The following is a 19557-nucleotide window of genomic DNA, read 5'->3' on the forward strand; positions in this document are numbered from 1 at the left end:
TCCAGTGTCTCCATGTCTAACTTTCCCACTGAACGCACCAACACTAATAACCAGTAACGCAACTAATTTGAGTTATAAAACTACATTGTTAACCACAGAGTTAATATACCCATTGAATAAATCTTGAATGTGATTGTTAAAGTTTTAAGCAGTTTTCTGTGTTTCTACACAACCACCGGAAAACATTATTTGAAGTTCAGAATTCACTTTTGAGTTGTCTCACAATCTTGCTGTGTGTGTGTGTGTGTGTGTGTGTGTGTGTGTGTGTGTGTGTGTGTGTGTGTGTGTGTGTGTGTGTGTGTGAGTGAGATAATAATAAGAGTGAGACTTGCGGTACAAAACGTGATTCTCTAATCGGTGGGAAGTCACATGTAAAGAGAAACACCCGGCTGGTGACCTGCATAGAGAGGCAATGACGCAGCTCTGAAGTCGTGTTATGTGGGGAAACCAGTGGCGGGACAATAGTAGTCCAACTTTGTAGATAAAACATTTTTATCTCAAGTCTATATGACAGTAGATGAATGAACATCTACAACCTGGTGTTGATAACCCTAATGAGAAAAGATATAGAGCTGTGAACAAACTGCCAAAAATATGTTGTTGATTTAGTTTTCAGTTTTGTGTTTCAACACTGCACAGCAGCAGGTGAGGACTTATGACATGATGCACTCAGTGTGAGTTTTTTGATGGTTATAAGAAGAGTTTTGAAGACACATCTTTGCTTAATCAAAAAACACCCAATGTGGAGTTTGTCTCACCAGTTCTCTAAACGGGGCTTTTGTTTTCAAACGAGACATCAATTAAAATAATAATAATAATTTCAACTATTTTAGGGTTTGATGCAGTGAATAGCATTTTACATTTTGTTTTTAAGGAAGACACTGATGTCTTCTGTTGTTTCAGAGTATCCTAAATTCAGTCATGAGATGTGTTGTTCTGTCTATTGGGTGGCACACATGATCGCACCAGATTTTTGTGGTTTGAACAGATGTACAGTACGTGTTTGTAGTACTGAACTGCTCCAGCTGGGGGAAGTAAAACACAATGTGTTCTTTGTGAATGCCATTGCCCAACTTTTAAACATTTCAACTTACATCTGTCCAACAGAATTAGTTTGTTTCTTATCACCAGGGAGGATTGACTCTTTCAATTCTGCTTTTTTTTATGTCCAAATGTTGTCTCACATATTTGGATTTATTTTAAACTACATTTTAATGCATAACAGAACTGGGAGGACAGCCTGTCTATTTATCTCCAGCTAATTTATGCAATGTAGTTGACATACAGTATGGAGCGCTGATTCATATGTATTGCTAGCTGTTGACAGGTTCTGTGGAGAGGACTCGTCAACATTTCTGTGGTCGGAGCCTTTTATGTGACTCAGCTTCTATATTCTTCACAACCCCCCTGTTATAGCACTAAAAGCTCCCTCCCATTCACAGGGTCAGTGGAAAGGTCGCACACCATTCAAGCCGGCCTTTTGGACACTTCTGGGGTCAGTGGGGATGGGCATGAGGGCCGGCAGGAAGACACAGACCTCAGCCAATGGCAGCAAGTCCTGAGAAAGCTGGCTCCCATTTACCCACAGCCTCACCAGCATTCATAACCTGATAATTACTTTTACTCCATTGATCCGGCCGCAGAGCTTGACCCGAGTTCACATCAGGCTGACCATCACTTCACCCACAAACCCGACCATATTGGCAGGTGCCGAAACTGAATATTTGATTAATTAAACACCCTGGGGAGGGCCACACTGACCATGAATGAGGCCATGCTCCCACTTTCCCATGTTATGTAAGAGAGGTGCTGGCCATCTGCAAAACGAGCTGTGCACCATCATTTGGTTGTATAATTTAGTATATACACTTACAGAAAACTGTAATCACAGTACACTTCGTAGTGGTGTGTGTAAGAACGTATTGCGGCAAAAGACATTATTTTAACAACATGTGCTGAAAGAGGTTAGATTGTTTTGATTAATTTGAATATTTCTTAAGGCCATCCTTGGAACAAATGTGGGAGTAAAAAAACATTTCCTCATGCCAACTATGAAAAGTCCCTCAGTCTTAGAAGGATTTTTTTTAAATAGGTAATTCGTTTTCTGGATAAAGTCAACAAATACAAATTTCTGTTCCTATTTCGTATTCAGGACAACTTGAAGAAATCTGGCTGATGACGATAATTTATTTCTATTTTAATGCCTTTTAAATTCATTTGTTTTGTGGAAACATACACAAAGGGCTAAATGACAGTTAATTGAAGCAGTTTGAACCTTTGAACATATACTTTAAGTGTGTATTTTTTTAATACTATAAACATAAATTGTTAAAAAAAAAAACAACCTTTGTGACAGTAAATTGATCACGAGTATTTCTGCAGAACTCTTTATTGAAGAGTGCAGTTTTTCTTGTGTGTTTAGTTTTCTGACTGACTGGACATTAAAGCTGGGCTGCGTGCTGCTGAAAAAGGTTCACATGGGGAGGGGGTGAGCTGTGGGAGGTTTGATCTCTCTTCACAATAAGTGATGGACATTGGATCAATATAGACACTGACACAGCAGATGTCCTGCTCCTATCAATGCTTCCTCTTAACTGAAGGACCCAGTTTAATTTGCATTAACATTTTTTTCAGTCTGCAGAGATCATTCGGTGTACAGTTAGTCTCATCAATGCAGCTTCACTTGTATTGATAAGGAAGAGGGAAAGGATCTTGGTGGAACAAGTGAAGCGAAAATATCGATGTATAAGTGCGGAACTCCCATTGTTACAAAATGTACAAAGCATTCATCATTTTGGTGTCAGATCAGACCCACTCTGCAAAAACAATGATCTGATTTTAAAGTTATTGATACAAAGCATGCAGTGTTATTGTGTTTTTCTTCATGAATGAAAGGAGGCTCCAATCTATGCAATGCATACTAATAAAATACATAATCAAAAATCTGCTTCTTCAAAGGAATACTGATTTAGTATATCCTCAAAAACATTAATGTACACAAGAATACTATTTTACTACTTCAGTGAAAGTACTTGTAATGGGCTTTCCACCTTTTAAAAGTACACATTATACTTTTTTACATCAGATGGCACCCGAGCCCGAGACGTCAGCATGTGCAGCAGCAGCTCTCCTCCGGCTGCCTGAACAACTGTTACTCATTGCTGTTGCTGTTCTTGCAAATACCATTACAGTAAAGAGTGTATGTAGTCAATGTATGACAACAACTGAAAGCATTTGAGATACTAAGAATACGAACAAACATATCTACTTTTCAGAAGATCATCTTTTTTTCTTGGTATACCTCATCTTTATATAATTAACATCTACAGATGTGTGTATATATATATACACACACACACACCCACATATATATATATATATATATATATATATATATATATATATATATATATATATATATATATATATATATATGTATATATATATATATATATATACATTACATCAAATTTTCACAATTATGTGCCATTTTGTAAGACATCATCAGGCCTGCTTAGGTTTAGATCCCGAGGAACTCTGAAGTCCTCATATTTATGATTTAAATGGTTTGTTATTTTTTCAATAAGACATTTGTTTGGTAATGTGCAAATTAAAGTATAATTTCAAATGAAATTTGTCTACCTGTCTTATAAAGGGGCCTTGTGTGAAAATGTACACTGGTGCGTACTCCTAAATAAATAATTGAGGTGTAGATTTTGTTAATAAGTGCGGGCACACATCTAGGCTGATGTTTGCCCGTCTAGCAGGTCAACCTGACCATTGACAGGAACGCTTTACCCCACTCAGAGGGATATGTTGTACCTAATACTGCATTACATTCATGTAACAGCTGTAGTTACAAACATTAGTTTATTTGCAGATAGACTTAGATAATTCACATTTAATATGATACATATAATGCAAAACTTTTCATGAAGTATTGTATTGTAGTGTATTGTATTTTATATATTGTTGTTGTTCTGTTTGTTGCTCTATAAAGACCAGGGTGCAGTTGGATCAGGTCAAGAGGTAAATGCATTTAGCTACACCAACGCGAGGGGGCGCTGGACTAAACGCACATTCAGACCCACCGACGTGATGATTTGACTGACGTCCGTCCCAGAGGAGGAGGGGACTGTCTCGCGCTGCTCCTCACCGCCGGTCCTCCTCAGTAGCAGCGCGGTGCATCTGGAGGAAACAACCACGAGAGAGTTGCGAGCATGCACAGACAATTCATGTAGTTCAATGGAGCCCGTCAAAAGGAAACTATACCAGCGGTGGCTGTTCTTCGTCGCGTTTCTTCCAATCTCAGGTGAGGAGCGTTTTCAGCTATATTTTGCTCCAGAGTTAATTCGTTAAAACACTGGCATTTAGGAACATGTGAGTGTCCGTAACCTACACGGTTACAGGAGAATGTAACTCTGATAACTTGATTAACCAGGTTTGGCTTTTACAGTTTCTAATAAATTAACTTCAGGTTACTTATTAACAGGACAGTTGGTCGCGAAACCGTCAGTTACCTTCCAAGCCGTTTTCTTTGAATGCCCGCTCTTTACATCTGAAATAACGTGCACGTGATATTAAATAGTTAACGGTTAAAATGTTTCTCTCAGCGGCTTCGCTCAATGTAAGCTGCTCTAGCTGCTGAAGGTCTCTTAACTTATAAAACTAACACTGGTCTGAGCTACAGCTAAATATAAAGAGATCCTGTTACTGATGAGGGTAAACTAACGTTAATATAGGTTGATATAGTCTTTATAATGTCACATTCAATGCTTTTAATTTGTATTTTGGCTGAGCAAGAGTAAACTGACAGTATTTATATTGTTAAGTTATTACAAAGTATTGAGTTCCACTTCGACTCCTTGATCTTCTTACCACGATCATCCAATTTCAGAGCTGAAATGAGAGATCAGCAGTGTGTCAGTCCAACAAACAACACGTTTCTGGTCCAGAATCAAAACGCATCATATCAAACATAGAGCAGATCTTGGAGATATTGTTTAGGAAGGACTGCCTACTGAGGCCATGCTTCATGGATGGTCCCTTTCTTTGCTCTGGGAGAAAATGTTGCAGGTTGTCATGTCGTTGCTTTCTATTGAAAGTACCTGCACTGTTCTCTGTTGATTTATTGAATTAAGAGGAATGACACTGTCTCTTGATTTGGTCGACAAAGATCTCATCCTCAGTTGAGTAATATCTTCTGTCTAAACTAATAGGGACTAATCTGATCAACAGTTTCACCTTCAGCTGGTGACTTTACTTATGAGCCGTAAGTAATTGGATTAAAGAGGTAATGAAAGCTATAATGTGATTACAGCGCACGACAGTAGATCTCCAACCCTCTCAAATGTAATATTTCCCTGTTAAATCACTTTAAGCCAGTAGCCACCTTCACTCTTTTCTTCTCTCTTTCTACAGGTATTTTTTGTTTTAGTGAGTTATTTTTCATCAAGGAGCCCCATGATGTCACTGTCATGCGGAGAGAAGCTGTTATTTTGGATTGTCAGGCGCATGGAGAGTCACCCATCAACGTCAGATGGCTCAAGAATGGAGTAAAAGTCGTGGAGTCCGAACGGGTGTACCATCTCACCAATGGCTCCCTTTATATCTCAGAGGTGGAGAGCAGAAGAGGAGACAAATCAGACGAAGGGCTCTATCAGTGCCTTGCTCAGAATAAGTACGGTGCAATCCTGAGCCAAAAAGCCCGTCTTACAATCGCAAGTGAGTATGATGCTGAAGTCAGATTGGAAGTGTTGAGGACCTGAGATGGGGTTCAGCTGATGGTGAACTCCCATCATGTTCACGCAGAGTGTAAACTATTGTATCCTAGCTGTTTGCTCTTATTTATTTTCAATACTCATCAGGTGAGATTCAAATCTCCCTGCATAACTTCTTCATGACATTTTACTTCATTTTGCTGCTCATTGAGGCAGCTTTGATGGGAGCAGTGAGGGAAGACGAACAAAGTCTTTAAAGTTAAAGCCCAAAAAAAGATGCTGTTTGGAGGAGGAATATGCCCATTGGTGTGTTAATGAAGGGTCAGCAGATTTGAAAGGTTAGGAGCTGTCCAGGAGACCGGGTCTCCAATGCTAAAGAGCAGATGACCCCTATTCACTTGCTGGGGCTTTCATGTTATTGCACCCTGATCACTTTAAGAATTGTCCTTTTGAAATGCTTTCTCCTCCAAAGTTGGCTTCGCATTTTAAGGGGGGAGAAGCTTTCGGCAGAGTTGGTCTTTTGGGACCTTACATCCCCTCCTCCCACACCACAGGCCATGCAGCTTGCTGTGCCACTTTTGCAGAATGTATGTTAACCTTTTTACCCTGCCAGCAATACGTTCTCTTGTAACTACATGCATATTTAACATTGCTGAAATTTTCAATGAGGTAAAAAATGGCCTTTTGCATCTTTGTCCTGGGGTTATTTTTAAATCTTTATTTCCATGTTATTCCACAGTGAATGATTGTTTTACTTTGAATTCAATTCCATCTAAATGTGACAGTTACTAAAAAAGTACTTTTGATGCTTTACTTTTAACAGATGATAAAGAAAAATAAAGTCTGCTGTCATGTATAAAATAAAATAAAGCCCAATCAATTAATAGGAACTGATAACATTTCCAGCACTTTTGCATAATTTTGCTTTAATTAGGTGCAATTATCTTTAGTTACATAACCCCTCTGTAAGTTTATTGATCCAGTTAGCATGAATTATTCTAAAGTTGTACTTAACTACTTGCAATGCTCTCTGGAAGAGTGCCCAGTCTCAAGTCAGATATTTTCAGCTACTTACAAAGTATATATAGTTCATTAATTATTTGAGTGTTATACCTGCTTTATAGTTTAAAGTTAAGAGGTGATAACGGCTGCCAGTAAGCTTTACTAGTTAGTTTAAAATGGCACTTAGACCTGCTCGAGGGTCTATCTGGAAGCTCATAAAATTTGCACATACCTGAGAAACGCTCAGTTGAAGGACACAGAGGTATTAGTGGGGGTTGCGGCGAGAGGTGTGCCCACACACACACACACACACACACACACACACAAATGTGAATGGCTGTTTCCCAGTACCGCTGCCTTACTGCAAGTGTCTAAATGACCTAACTTTATTGCAGGTCCTACTAGGTCAGTAGGGGCTGGAGGCTTTGCACACAATTGTTTTCTGCCTCACTTCTCTGGTGAAAGGGTAAAAAGCTTTTCACTCCACCTTTTTAGTCTACATTGTCTCCAGTACTCGCAAAAGAAGCACGTTTCTTTGGGGGCAATTGTTTGTCCTGATATCAGTGGACAGAACAGCTGGATCTGTTCACCATTTAAAGGTTAATTTCATGTATTGCAAAAGTTAAACACCAGAGATCGATTCTAAGTTTACATGTGGTTTTGAAAGTCAGGGTGGTAATCCTCATTAAACAGTGTGGCTTTGTCCTATGAGCTGTTGTCATGTTGTGCTGACCTGTTCAGTCTGCTCAGAGATTTTGGCAATGTGTGATCATTTGAATTAGATCTATGTTAACTGAGCATGATTTCATCAAAGTGTCTCTGTGTCCCGAGGCCTTTTAACATGTTAATTCCTCATCTGAGAGATGCATAGTGTAACAAGTGGGAACCATCCAGTCCCTCCTTTCAGAGATAATTACATATCCCTCTTCATCAGACTCATGCTGCCATTTCCTTTCCAATAGCTGAGTCATTAAGAAGGTGTTTTATGTCTGCAGGGGCAGTACCCTAGGTGAGTTTTTCAATCCCATGCTCATGTACTGAAGCTTTGGACCTGCTGTTCTTTGAGGAACGTGATGATAATGGAGTGTAACCTTAAACATTGGTTTGCTCAAGCACAAAGTTAAGAAGAGATTTGGCCACGATGAAAAGGAATGTGACACATGATCCTCACCATGTGACTTTTGTCAATAGACTTCAGATGGATGAGGATTTCAGTAGAGAGATTGTCTCCTGAGTTTGCTTCCTTTTTGGCCCTCTTGTTCCATGTGATTGCAGGTTCATAGGCATGAAAACTGAGAAAAATATCAGATTTGTCCTCTCATCTGTATGGCTCAGTTGTGGGCCCCATGTTGGTGTAATGTAGGCACTGTCAGATGGTGGAATGTGCCCAGAGTTGTTGAGTGAGTCTTACGTATGCATTGCAGTCCGGATGGTTTCAGACAAGATGATAGTTTAAGAAAATCATTGACTAGTCTGTAACGATGATAATCTGCTGTACCCTGGCATTATTGATGCAGGACAAGCTGGGGGCAAATCCTCACTTCCAGGAAAAGTTGAACTTCAAGCCGTCTGGTCAATCATGTAAAGTTAAAGGGACAGTGTTGTAGGATCCATGTTTTAACAGCACAGCGGTCCCATTATCCCATATCCCATTATGTGTCATATTCACACTGATGGGGTGCTGATTGTACATTTGACAGGACATTTTATTAAGTTTAAGGCATTCAGACCAGGACCACAGCATTTAAGTTGTCTGTGTGATGTAGTTTGGGTTCTGACTAGCACTCGCTCGCCACAATTAGAAATCCTAATAAGACGAAAGCTAACCTTGCACAGTGTGAGCTGTGGGGTGAATAAATGAAATGGCCTGATGTGAGACAACTCAAAGCCTGGAAACTTGTTTTTCTCCTCGGCTGGACACAAAATGTTACCATGGTTCCCCTGAATGGCAGGCCCAGAGGTCAAAGGTTTCTTTAAGTTGTTCAATAGATGGAGGGCAATAAGACAGAACGCAGGACTTAAATCTTTCCTCCAACAATTCGGGCGTTTTATCAGTTGCTATAATGTTCCTCAGTGGGTCTACTATCTCACTTATCTGTCATATTATGAAACAAAACTTTTATTTTGTCATCTGCAATCAATTTAATTTTCTAATACGCCATAAAGTATAAAGCTGTTGCTAAAAACAGAATGTAGCTATTTACAGATTTACTTGTTATAATATGGAGATTAAAGACAATGAAGCAACTGTTTGTGGTGAGGAGAGGTCGCTGTTGAATGATTGGAAAACTTTGGCGCACAGATAAGGGGTTGGAGGAGGGGATGAATGCTCGTTCCAACCCCACTCCCCCATCGCACGGTGCTTTCAGGGGTCACGCAGCTCATGGGAATAGCTCTTTGTTTAGCCAGGCCAGTGGTCACTTGACTATCCTGCAGCCTGTGTTTAGCAACAGCACATCTGCCAGCCAGCTAGTGATTGATTTGTGGGCTTTTTCAGCTTTGCATTCTTTGCCTTCTCGCTTATCAGCTTTCTTTTTTGCCAAGAGCCTTTTATTAATGTTCAGTGGGGTCACTAAACATTGTAAAAGACTCATCAATCAGTTAAAAAGTTGTTTTTTTTCTGGAGGAATTGTGGCATTGGTAAATGTACAAAACACACTTATTTTAACTTAGCATGCAGAAAAGGTGATCAATTTCACTGTATCTCTGACAGGATTGGACCCTGGGGGTCGAACTAGTTGAGCTGTCTTAACGTTACAAAACTGAACACAAACTGCTTCAGCCACAACGTTAAAACCAGATTCAAGTTAAAATACAGTTATTTACTGTCGATGACAACATTTACTAAAAGTATTTAGTTTATTCCAGAATATTTTCTGTTTTGGGGATTTTGTCAAACAGCAGATTAAAGTGCTATTTGAGGTGTTATCTATTTGACACATAATGTGTTTCCTTATGTGAATATGAGAATAGTGCACATGTTTAATATGAGATGTGTGAAAGGTGCTCTCTGTGTTAAAGCTCACTTGCACTGAGACTATGCTCTGCTATGCTCGGCTGTGACCGGCCTGAGAAACTGACCACAGCAACCAGAGGAGAGAGGGCTGAAATTATTCCTAGTATTTGTAAGGGAACCTTTGTTTGAGCCTGACCTGTCCTTCCTCTGACATCAGCAGGCCCATCTGCCTCACATCTGCAAGCTAATGTGAGGGGAAAATACGAAGATAAGTAAGGCACTCATATTTTTCATATCTTTAGCTTTGAATGTTTGACTCTGGACATTGCGCTCCCTTTACGTCAAGCATGCAGTTTGTTTATTATGGGTAACAGCTGTACCTCATGTGTTGCTTTATTTGTTGTAGTAGCATCCACTGGCACATGACATTGCCACAGAAGAAAAGGATATTATTACAAAGCAGCATTTAAAGACGTCTCAGCTGGAGAACAAACTGCAACATCTTAAGGCAGTTTGCAGTGAGCATTAGTGCTAGTTTGGGGTGTTCATGTGTGGTTCTGAGTTGGGTACTAGCCAGGATTTTCAGAGGTCAGAGGTGAGAGGTGAGATTGTTGAGAAGTCAAAACTCTTTCTTCATGTTTTTGGGGAATAGGCTTTGGAATGTATTCTTTTTCATCCTACATTCCTCTTCTTCCAGTTCTTCCAGTGTTATAGCAAACAAAACCAAACACTTGATATATTTTGGTAGATATTTTGGTGGATTGATGGAAAATTATGCTCAATGACAGTGATTTTTTTTTTAATGTTCATCTTCTTAACACAAGGAATAGATGGATCAGAAGGAAGACAGTTCAAGTAAATCACAAACAGCTTGACATGTTTGCTCTGATCATTTCATCTGCACGTTGGATGCCCTTCGGCAAACATTATCGCTCAAGGCAGAAGGTCAGCCTTCTATTTTCAGCCGGTAGTGCTCTGGCTAATGCTCGACAAATCCTAGCACTTATAGATTTCTCTCCTTGTTTTAGTAGTTTATCAATAATCATTAATCATCTCGCTGTTTGTCAATCCAGCATTATCTGACTGAAAAGGCGGAGGATCACTGCAGCTGATCTCTCATGCCCTGCAGTCATATCACCTCAGCACATAAATGGCATTTTTGTAAGAGCTTGCGTTAACACTCGGGGGTGGGAGACGGTGTGCATATGAAGGAGGTGCTTCTGAATGCCTCGCCCTGCTTCTGCTCTTACATCAAACAACCACAGTGGAGCTAAGAGGGGTAACAGCTCAAGACTAATTTGATTAAATGTGTCAATGGTGAAACGATCAAATTGTCACAACAGTTTGCCTCTTGTCCGACAAGAATGACAACAGACACGTACCCGTTCATCAAAGCCTGTGAGGGAACACGCTCAAACAGTGTATTGTAACAACATCCAATAATTTAATTAACAATCATTCAGATTCATGCGTCTGTCAAGTCTCTCCTATTAGGTCCCATTACGACACTATGACAACGGGGAAAAAATAGACCCAGCAGCTAGAATACGTCTCTAAAAAAAAAAATCATTACATGTATTTAAAGTAATGTAGTAATCAGAAGTAGCACTACTACCCTTCTATTGGCCAAAAGTTGATGCTCTTTTCTTCACAGATGTCAGCTAGATTTGGTCAGTTGTGTAAAAGTCATAATTCATTGCATGTTTTTTTTGGCCATTTAGAGCTCTCCAGCTGTTAGCACCACCACACCTGGCAACACTGATTGCACACAGCCATCCATCATGTTCCTCATGGACACTACAGTGTGTTTATGGCAGTATTACCTGTAGACAACAATATACTAATTTGGGTGTTAGATATCCAATTTAGTACAAATAGTTTGGGTTGGCAATGTGCAAGTCAGACCGTTAATGTTTTTTTCCCCCTCTTTGGTTTCATGAGGTTTCCTTTTAAATATTGTATTTATTTACACCATAATCTTACCTGATAACTAAACATGTCACATGTTGTGTTACTCATTTAGTAAATAATGAATTAATTTCTCAATAATACAGTTACCCATGTGTGTCTGTGCAAGATCTTTAAAGATTGCAGCAGAATAAAAGAGATTTTTTTTTTTCTCTTGCACTGAATACGTGACAGATGTGGCTTCAACTTAATGCTATGTTTCCTGCTCCTTTCTGTGTCTTCTTTGCTGAATGCTGATAGCTCACTGCAGCACGACGCTTTAGATGTGTGCTCAGAGGTCAAAGAGCACCACAGTGTGTTTGTTTATTCATTACCTGGAAGATGATAGTTTCATCTTAAAAGCAGGCTGCAGTTTTGCATCTCGAAACAGACTTCATGAAATTATGTAACTTGGCATTTGGGAAAGTTGTACAGCTCTATTTTTTCTAATCCATCAGAAGACTAATATTCAGTCTATTGATTTGTCCATCTCTGTTTGTACCATATATTATTTTTATGATGATAAATATCATGTTAGCATGCTGTCATGCTTACTGTTTTCTAATAGTTACAGTATTCCCAAAGTATGTCCCAAACAGCAGTAAAATTGATTTATTTTAACAAACAATTGACCTGAGGCTTCTCCAGCTTTTTTTCCGAACACAAATGGGGACTGTACAGAAGTGGGTGACCTTAATCGCTTGTAGGGCTAATACGGCCTAGGAGGAACCACTGTCAAAAAGAGCATTTGTTAACAAAAATGCTCACACAACCTATACCTTTATAAATACATGCACTCGGATCACCATAAAAGGCCTTATTGTAATTCATGTTGGGCCGTATTTGCTCGCTGCTCAGCTGGTTGCTGACAACAGCTCAGTTTCAGTGAAATCCTATCCATGCAGGATGTAGCTCTCTAGTCATCACCTTCTTGCAGCACTCAGCAGGTCTGTAGCTTTAGGTAATACACATGAATGGATGTTTGAAATGCATCAGTGAGTTTGGAAAGGAAGAGAGGTCAAACAAAAATAGATAATAAGATTGAATCATCTTGTAATACTTGACACGCACCCTTTATGTCTATATTAGTGGTTAGATAATAGTTATGTAAGTGTTATTGATACTGATTTAACTTCATCTTGTATCATCTTTCATTGCTAATTTAGAGTTTCTCTCTAACCCTGCCATTGTGGGCAGTTGTGTAGGGCCGTCGACTGATTTAATGTCTTGGCTACAAGAATCAGGGAGAAATTCTGCTAAACAAGATGTGACGTCATTAGTTTTGAGTGTTATTAGAAGCTCTCCTTATGGCCTTCATCGCAATTGTACAATCTTAATATGCGACTGAAGAGAGATAAAGACAGTCTATACCCTCTCACTCTCAAGGGAAAGATGTAATGAATTTGTTTCTTGTTGCTGTGTTTTGCTGCAGGTATTAACGCTTTTACAATCCAGCCAATGCCTATCGTGGTGACTGAAGGCTCAGTTGCCAGGTTTTCCTGCAGAATTAGTGCCCATCCTCCTTCCATCCTCACTTGGGAGTTCAATCGGGTCACATTACCTCTTGCCACTGAAAGGTATGCGCTGTTGATTTAAGTTTAATTTCATGGTTTAAATTTCATCAGATCTATCACATTAAAGTTTGATGTGTAATTGTTCCATATTGTAAGTAATAAATCCTCTATCATATTTATGTCATCCAGAATCACAGTCCTGCCCAGTGGTGTTCTCCAGATCCACGGGGTGCAGCGGACAGATGCTGGAAATTATCGCTGCATCTCCACCAATATTGCCAGCCGGCGCCGAAGCACAGAGGCCACCCTCACTGTCGCCCCAGGTGTGTCAATAAACCTCTTTTTGCAAATGCTTTGTGTAAAGAGCAACAACACAGTGTATAGTAATAGTTTGTTGACATGGGTTATTTGTTTTACTCAAATATACAATGTGCGTCACATAACCCCACATACTAAAAGCTGTCCTCCTCCCTGCAGCTCCCAGACCCCAGCTTCCCCAGAGGCCACGCATCATCGCTGGGCCACAGAACATCTCAGTGTCGCTGCATCAGAGTGCCGTCCTAGAGTGCATGGCCACAGGCAAACCCCGACCCATCATTTCCTGGAGCCGAGCAGACAGCAAGTCTATTGATGTTTACAACACCAAAGTGTTGGGAAATGGCAACCTCATCATCACAGACATCAAGCCCCAGCATGGAGGAGTCTATATGTGCAGAGCCACCACTCCTGGCACGCGAAACTATACAGTCGCTTCAGCCAATATCACTGTGTTAGGTACAGATATACTTTAGTTTTGCTATATATATGTTTGAATTTTATTTTAATAGTTCCAAATTATCATTGATGTTTTTCTCATGGATGTTCTTCCTCTAAAGCACCACCTTCCTTGGTCGAGTGGCCAGAGAGCCTTACCCGTCCACGTGCCGGTACCGCCCGCTTTGTGTGTCAAGCTGTAGGAGTGCCAACGCCTAAAATCACTTGGCTCAAGAACGGGCAGAAGGTTCACTCCAATGGTCGAATCAAGATGTACAACAGGTATGTTCCTCTTAATATTCAAGGAATAATTCCTGAGATTCATGAATCCCTTTTCTGTATTTGCATCTGTATGCACAGAGATAATGGAAACAGGAATCCTAACTTCTTTTATTGTACCTTGAAACACTTATTTAACAGTCTTTGTTGGCAAATTAAAAACATTTACAGTAAATAATTAACTACTGTCGCTACAGTAGAAAGGAAACCAAATAATTTACCACAGTGCAAATGGGGTTTTAGTTTGTTTGATCCAGCTCCTTATTCAACTGTCGGTGCTTGTTAGAGGGAGTTATAGAATGATTACATCCTGGTAAAGGTGCCTTAAGATGAAGCCATGTATGTGCACGCTCTTCATCTTTGTGTTTCTGTGTCACATAGCAAACTGGTCATCAACCAGATCATCCCTGAGGACGATGCCATCTATCAGTGCCAGGCAGAGAACGAGCAGGGGTCGGTCCTCTCCATGGCAAGGCTCATTGTGGTGCTGTCTGAGGATCGTCCGAGTGCTCCCAGGAATATTGGAGCTGACACCGTGTCGAGCTCCGCCATCCTTCTGGCTTGGGAAAGGCCTCAGTTTAACTCAGATAAAGTTATTGCTTACTCGGTTCACTACATGAAGGCTGAAGGTGAGTGTCGTTTAAACAAGCAATCAGATTATAATTTTATTTTCGTCACACAGGGGCACTGTCTCCAGTGAAATTGTTATTTATTTAGGCATTTCATGTCCGTGGCCTTTAACAGAGAATAACACACATTTAGAATCAACAGGTTTGTATCGTTGCAATGACACATCACTTGCCAATGGTGGTCCGCCGGAGGTTGCGAAACACTTCATTCAGCGTTGACTTCTGCCAGCAATTCAGCGTGTAGCTCCGAGGCGCTGATAACATGGAGGGATGCGGAAGATCTTTCATTTACAGCCACATTGCAAAGACACAAAGCCATTGTCTCTTTAAAGTCTTCCTGTCTAGAAACTATAGTGTAGGAGCTGACGGACATTTGTTGTTCATGCTATGCTGGTGGGCCTCTGCCCACCAACATAGCATGGTCAAGGGAAGAAAAAAAATTGCTTCTTTAACATAAAGAAGAACAACAAGCTTTTTCTTGACAAACAGGAGTCGTCCTCTATAGACCCTCTATAGCCCTGTTGAGTTTCAAGATGCAGGTCCCTTTCCTTTTGACTGATAAAATGCAGAATACACACTAAACTATTCACTCAAAGCACAAGGGTTGAAATGTGGCAGAGGAAAAGCCTTTCAGCTTTCCTGGGAAATTTTGCTTTTGACAAGAGTCACATTCAAACAATGCAACATTTCTGAAATAAAATGTCAGCTTGTTCATTCAAGCACTGCACTTAATTATAATGTCACCAACTTCCATTGGGGAGGTGAAATTTACAGAATTCAACTGGAGAGAAAGGAACACCTGCTATATTTTGTTGGGGATAAGGAGATCAACATAAAAAGACCAGGTTGAACAAATTGGGGTTTATTGAATAACTGGCATCTGTCAGGGATTTTCTGCACTTGATTTAGATTTAGTGACACAATTTCCTTGGTCCCAGTCACAGAGAATAGCTGTCCATTGACCTTGAATATCAGTCAGTACCTAACGTTACAGAGAAAGAAGCTCAGCTCTAAATGGGAGCTCTAATGAAAGGAGGAACTAATTAGCCCGTGTGATGGAGTGTCTAAAAGTGTGTATTCTGTGAGGGCTGTGGAGGGTGTGAATTGGACAGGAAGGAAGACTTTGTAATACTTTTCTGAGAGGCTTACTGTTGCATTCAGACTACGGAGAAAGCTTTTTCTTTTTTTTTACTTATCAAGTACCTTGTTTTTACCAAAAAATAGACCACGTCTTTTTTTTTTCAGGACAAAAATACATCTTTTGTGCATCTTTGCTAATCTGCTTTAATTAACAAACTTTAACATAGTAGGTCATTTGAAAAGTGAGTTCATCTGGAGATGAATGTAAAAAAAAGTACAGCTGTAGGAAGTGGAGTATACAATATTTTGGTATATTTTTAGTGCAAGCCTATGCATGAAAATGTTTTGGGACTCAAGGGAAATTATATTTGACCTTTAGTGTCCTTTTGGAGTTTAGTTTAATTTAATTTAATTATCTGTAATAAAGAGGTAAATAGATCAATATTTGTTTTTACTTGACGAGAGAAAACAACTGTATGCCCACTGCTGAATAAACTGTACACACATTTGATTATAAAAAGATTAACAAAAAAATGTTGTTACGTTTTGTTCCACATCAACAACATAACGTTTCTTTGCGGGCTTGATACGTTTCCTGTTGTGTCCAGAGTTACTATTGCATTGTTTGGATTTCATATAAAACTCAATGTCTTTTGTTCAGGTTTGAACAACGAGGAATATCAAGTTGTCATTGGAAACGATACGACTCGCTACATTATTGATGACCTGGAGCCGGCTCGTAACTACACCTTCTACGTGGTGGCGTACATGCCCATGGGAGCCAGTCGTATGTCGGACAACGTGTTCCAGCACACGCTCGAGGATGGTGAGGCTTACACTCAGTGAAGGTCACAAACAATACAAACTTCACACAGCAAAAACTGAATCAGAAGCATGTCATATATAAAGAGGGAAATTGACAGAGAAAGAACCAACCGGTATTATGGATCTTAAAAGATACCCCAAGACTCTACGTTATCCAAGAGCTCAGAAGATGTTTGTTTACAGAATATATTAACTGCAGGGAATGAGCTTTGTAAATGTAAGAAACAATCAAATGATTTGTACACAGTGTATATATATGTACGTATATACTCATGTGCATTTCTGTGTATCCGTATTTATGTCCCATGCTCCTCAAGTCTTTTTAAATTCCAGGCATACTTCGCTCATGGCCTGTGGGTCAAACGCTTGCTCTGCCTTTCAGTTTTAGGGTCCGTTTGTATTAGGAACTACCGCAGAAGCAGTTTTGAGTACTCGGTTATTGTTAAAGTCTGTTTGTGGAGAGATTTTGTCACTACATCACAATCATGCAAAATGCAGTCAGGAAACTGGCAGGTATGTAGTTGACATCAAATGGAGCCTGAGTTCTGACCCCACCCCCGTTCTACACCCTGGGTCCATTTGCAATCGGCTTGTGCGATCACATTGCAAGATGGTCACTAGTTCATGTTTATTTCCAGCTCATTTTCATGCTTAACCCGAGTTCTCAGCTCTTACTGTTCCAATTAAAGCAGCTCATGGGAGGCCACTGAATTTATATTGTTATCTTCGACCATGTTTAGAAAAAAATTAATTCCACTGAACCCCAATCCTACGGTTCCCCTTTTTTCCTATTAGTAAAGACAAACCGTCAGAAGTAACAGATATTCAGAGCATTATGGGTTACGCTTAACTTTCCCGTCTTGTTGATTCACAGTTCCGCTTCGTGCCCCTGAGCTCAGCCTCACCAGTCGCAGTCCTATGGACATCCAAGTTTCTTGGCAACCCCTTCCAGACAAGTTGAGTCGTGGGCGAGTCTCCGCCTACCGTTTGTCCTATCGCATCGGTACTGAGAATACAGTCTCACAGATGGAGCTACCTGGAGACAAGACCGAGCATCTCCTGGAAAACCTGCAGCCTGACACCATCTACCTCCTGCGTATTGTTGCTTCTACCAGCGTTGGGTGGGGTGAACAGTCTGTCTGGACATCCCACCGCACTCCGAAGACATCTAGTGCTCGAGGTATAGCTTTTGGAAGAGTTGCCTTCAGGATTTATTAAAGAAGATGAAATAAAGATTTGTCATAGTTTCAAACATGCAGGCACTTTTTAGAAATACAGATGGATGCTGCAAAAAGCTAAATTATCACTGAACCTTTCTTTTCTGCCTAAGCCATGAGATAATCAGCAGAGGAGCTTGCTCTAATAATCTTGTTAAGGCATTGCGTTTGTTACTGTTTGACCTTTGCCCTGCACTGTCAGTAACATTGGAAGGGTTCAGTCATGGGTCGTAAAGGGAGCAACTCAGGCCTCTGGGTGGGAACGAGTATTTGGCTGTTTAGAGTCACATCTGAAGCTCTGAGGCGGGGGAGGGGAGAATTTGTTTTTCCTGCCCATCTCTATTGCCCTCTGTCTCCAGTTTAAACTCAGACAGGAGTCTTTTATCAACAAACTCCATTCCTAAAATATAAATCTGGGAAATTGCTCCCTGGCTGCTAGTCTGAATTCAGTGTGAAACAGCTGGTAGGGCATCCAATGGTAGTTTCACTTTTCAAAGAAAACTTCAGGTTAGGAACCTCCTCTAAAGTCTGGGAACAGCTTGGTGAAGTGATTCCAGTTTTCCACAAACAAGTTTCTGTTTTCCAGCACTACTTATTTTCATTCACATGTTTTTTTTATCTGGAGTGCTTTTGTTATCATGGACCAAAAAAGATTGTGTGAACCCTTTTTTTGATTGTGATCACACTCGACATATTATCTAAATATAAATGTTTATCTGACTCTTCTATCTATAGTTCCTATGGCTCCGGAGCTGCATTTGGCGCCTTTAAACTGCACCACTATCTTGGCACGTTGGCAGCTAGCACCCACGAACTCAGCCAATGTTCAAGGCTACAGACTCTTCTACCATGAGGAGAGCCAATCAGAGGGGGCCCCGGTTCAGCTGCGTGCCTTGGAAAATACGTACACCTTCGGAGGCCTTGGTAAGTTCTGTTTCAGATCATTACCTGCTGCCACTGCAGTACCCCTCCAGCCATCATACAGTATTTTCATAGTCTACTCGTGAATACCAACACTGGACAACAAAACAAAAAAGCTTCATATTTATATTGGAAGTCCCCTTCATACAGTGGATTATCTGATTTTAGAGCACCTTGCTGCATAGATTTGCATATTACTGATGAAAAATAACTCATATAACTCATTAGTGCTTTAATGACAAGTTTATATCAATAATGCTGGTTTTGATCTAGAAAATGTATTATTTTTCTATCTAATTCCGAAATTAACGCACAACACATAACATTTCATTATGCTCATGATTAATCATGATGCAGCTACACTACTCTTTTTCACAAAGCAAGATTTGAGCCTGCATCCATATAGTTCTACAAATAAGTGATCCCAAAGATTTTTAATAACAAATGTGCATGTATTAGTTCCAAAACTTTAATTGAAATAGTTTGTGTTGGTTAAAACCAGCAGCAGCATCTACTGACAGCTAAGCTCTTGAGTGATACATTGACTTATCAGTGCAACAGAAAAGCACCACATCCCACTTCCATGACCTCTCAACCTCAGATTTCAGAGTGTGTGCATTTGTAGCAGCTGCTGGATGGTGTTTTGGACATATCACAGCTTCTGGCCTTTAGGTCAGATTCATTTTGGCTTTTTTTGTTTAAATGAGGAGAGGG

At 40.1% G+C, this 19557-nt stretch overlaps 1 protein-coding gene across 1 annotated transcript in view; it reads left to right on the top strand.

Moving 5' to 3' along the window:
* The first annotated feature begins 4149 nt into the window (after positions 1-4149).
* Positions 4150-19557, top strand: part of prtga (protogenin homolog a (Gallus gallus)) — a 28944-nt gene continuing 13536 nt past the window's right edge. The window contains exons 1-10 of the mRNA XM_068576711.1: positions 4150-4312; positions 5422-5724; positions 13058-13202; positions 13329-13462; positions 13617-13913; positions 14015-14174; positions 14553-14800; positions 16542-16706; positions 17580-17885; positions 18658-18846. Of these exons, the coding sequence (XP_068432812.1) occupies positions 4246-4312; positions 5422-5724; positions 13058-13202; positions 13329-13462; positions 13617-13913; positions 14015-14174; positions 14553-14800; positions 16542-16706; positions 17580-17885; positions 18658-18846 (2014 nt within the window). The 5' untranslated portion in view covers positions 4150-4245. The remainder of the gene's footprint in view (positions 4313-5421; positions 5725-13057; positions 13203-13328; positions 13463-13616; positions 13914-14014; positions 14175-14552; positions 14801-16541; positions 16707-17579; positions 17886-18657; positions 18847-19557) is intronic.

This window comes from Clinocottus analis, unplaced genomic scaffold (assembly GCF_023055335.1).
Source record: "Clinocottus analis isolate CAN_PGR_092001 unplaced genomic scaffold, fCliAna1.0.p SCAF_1, whole genome shotgun sequence".
Lineage (NCBI taxonomy): Eukaryota > Metazoa > Chordata > Actinopteri > Perciformes > Cottidae > Clinocottus > Clinocottus analis.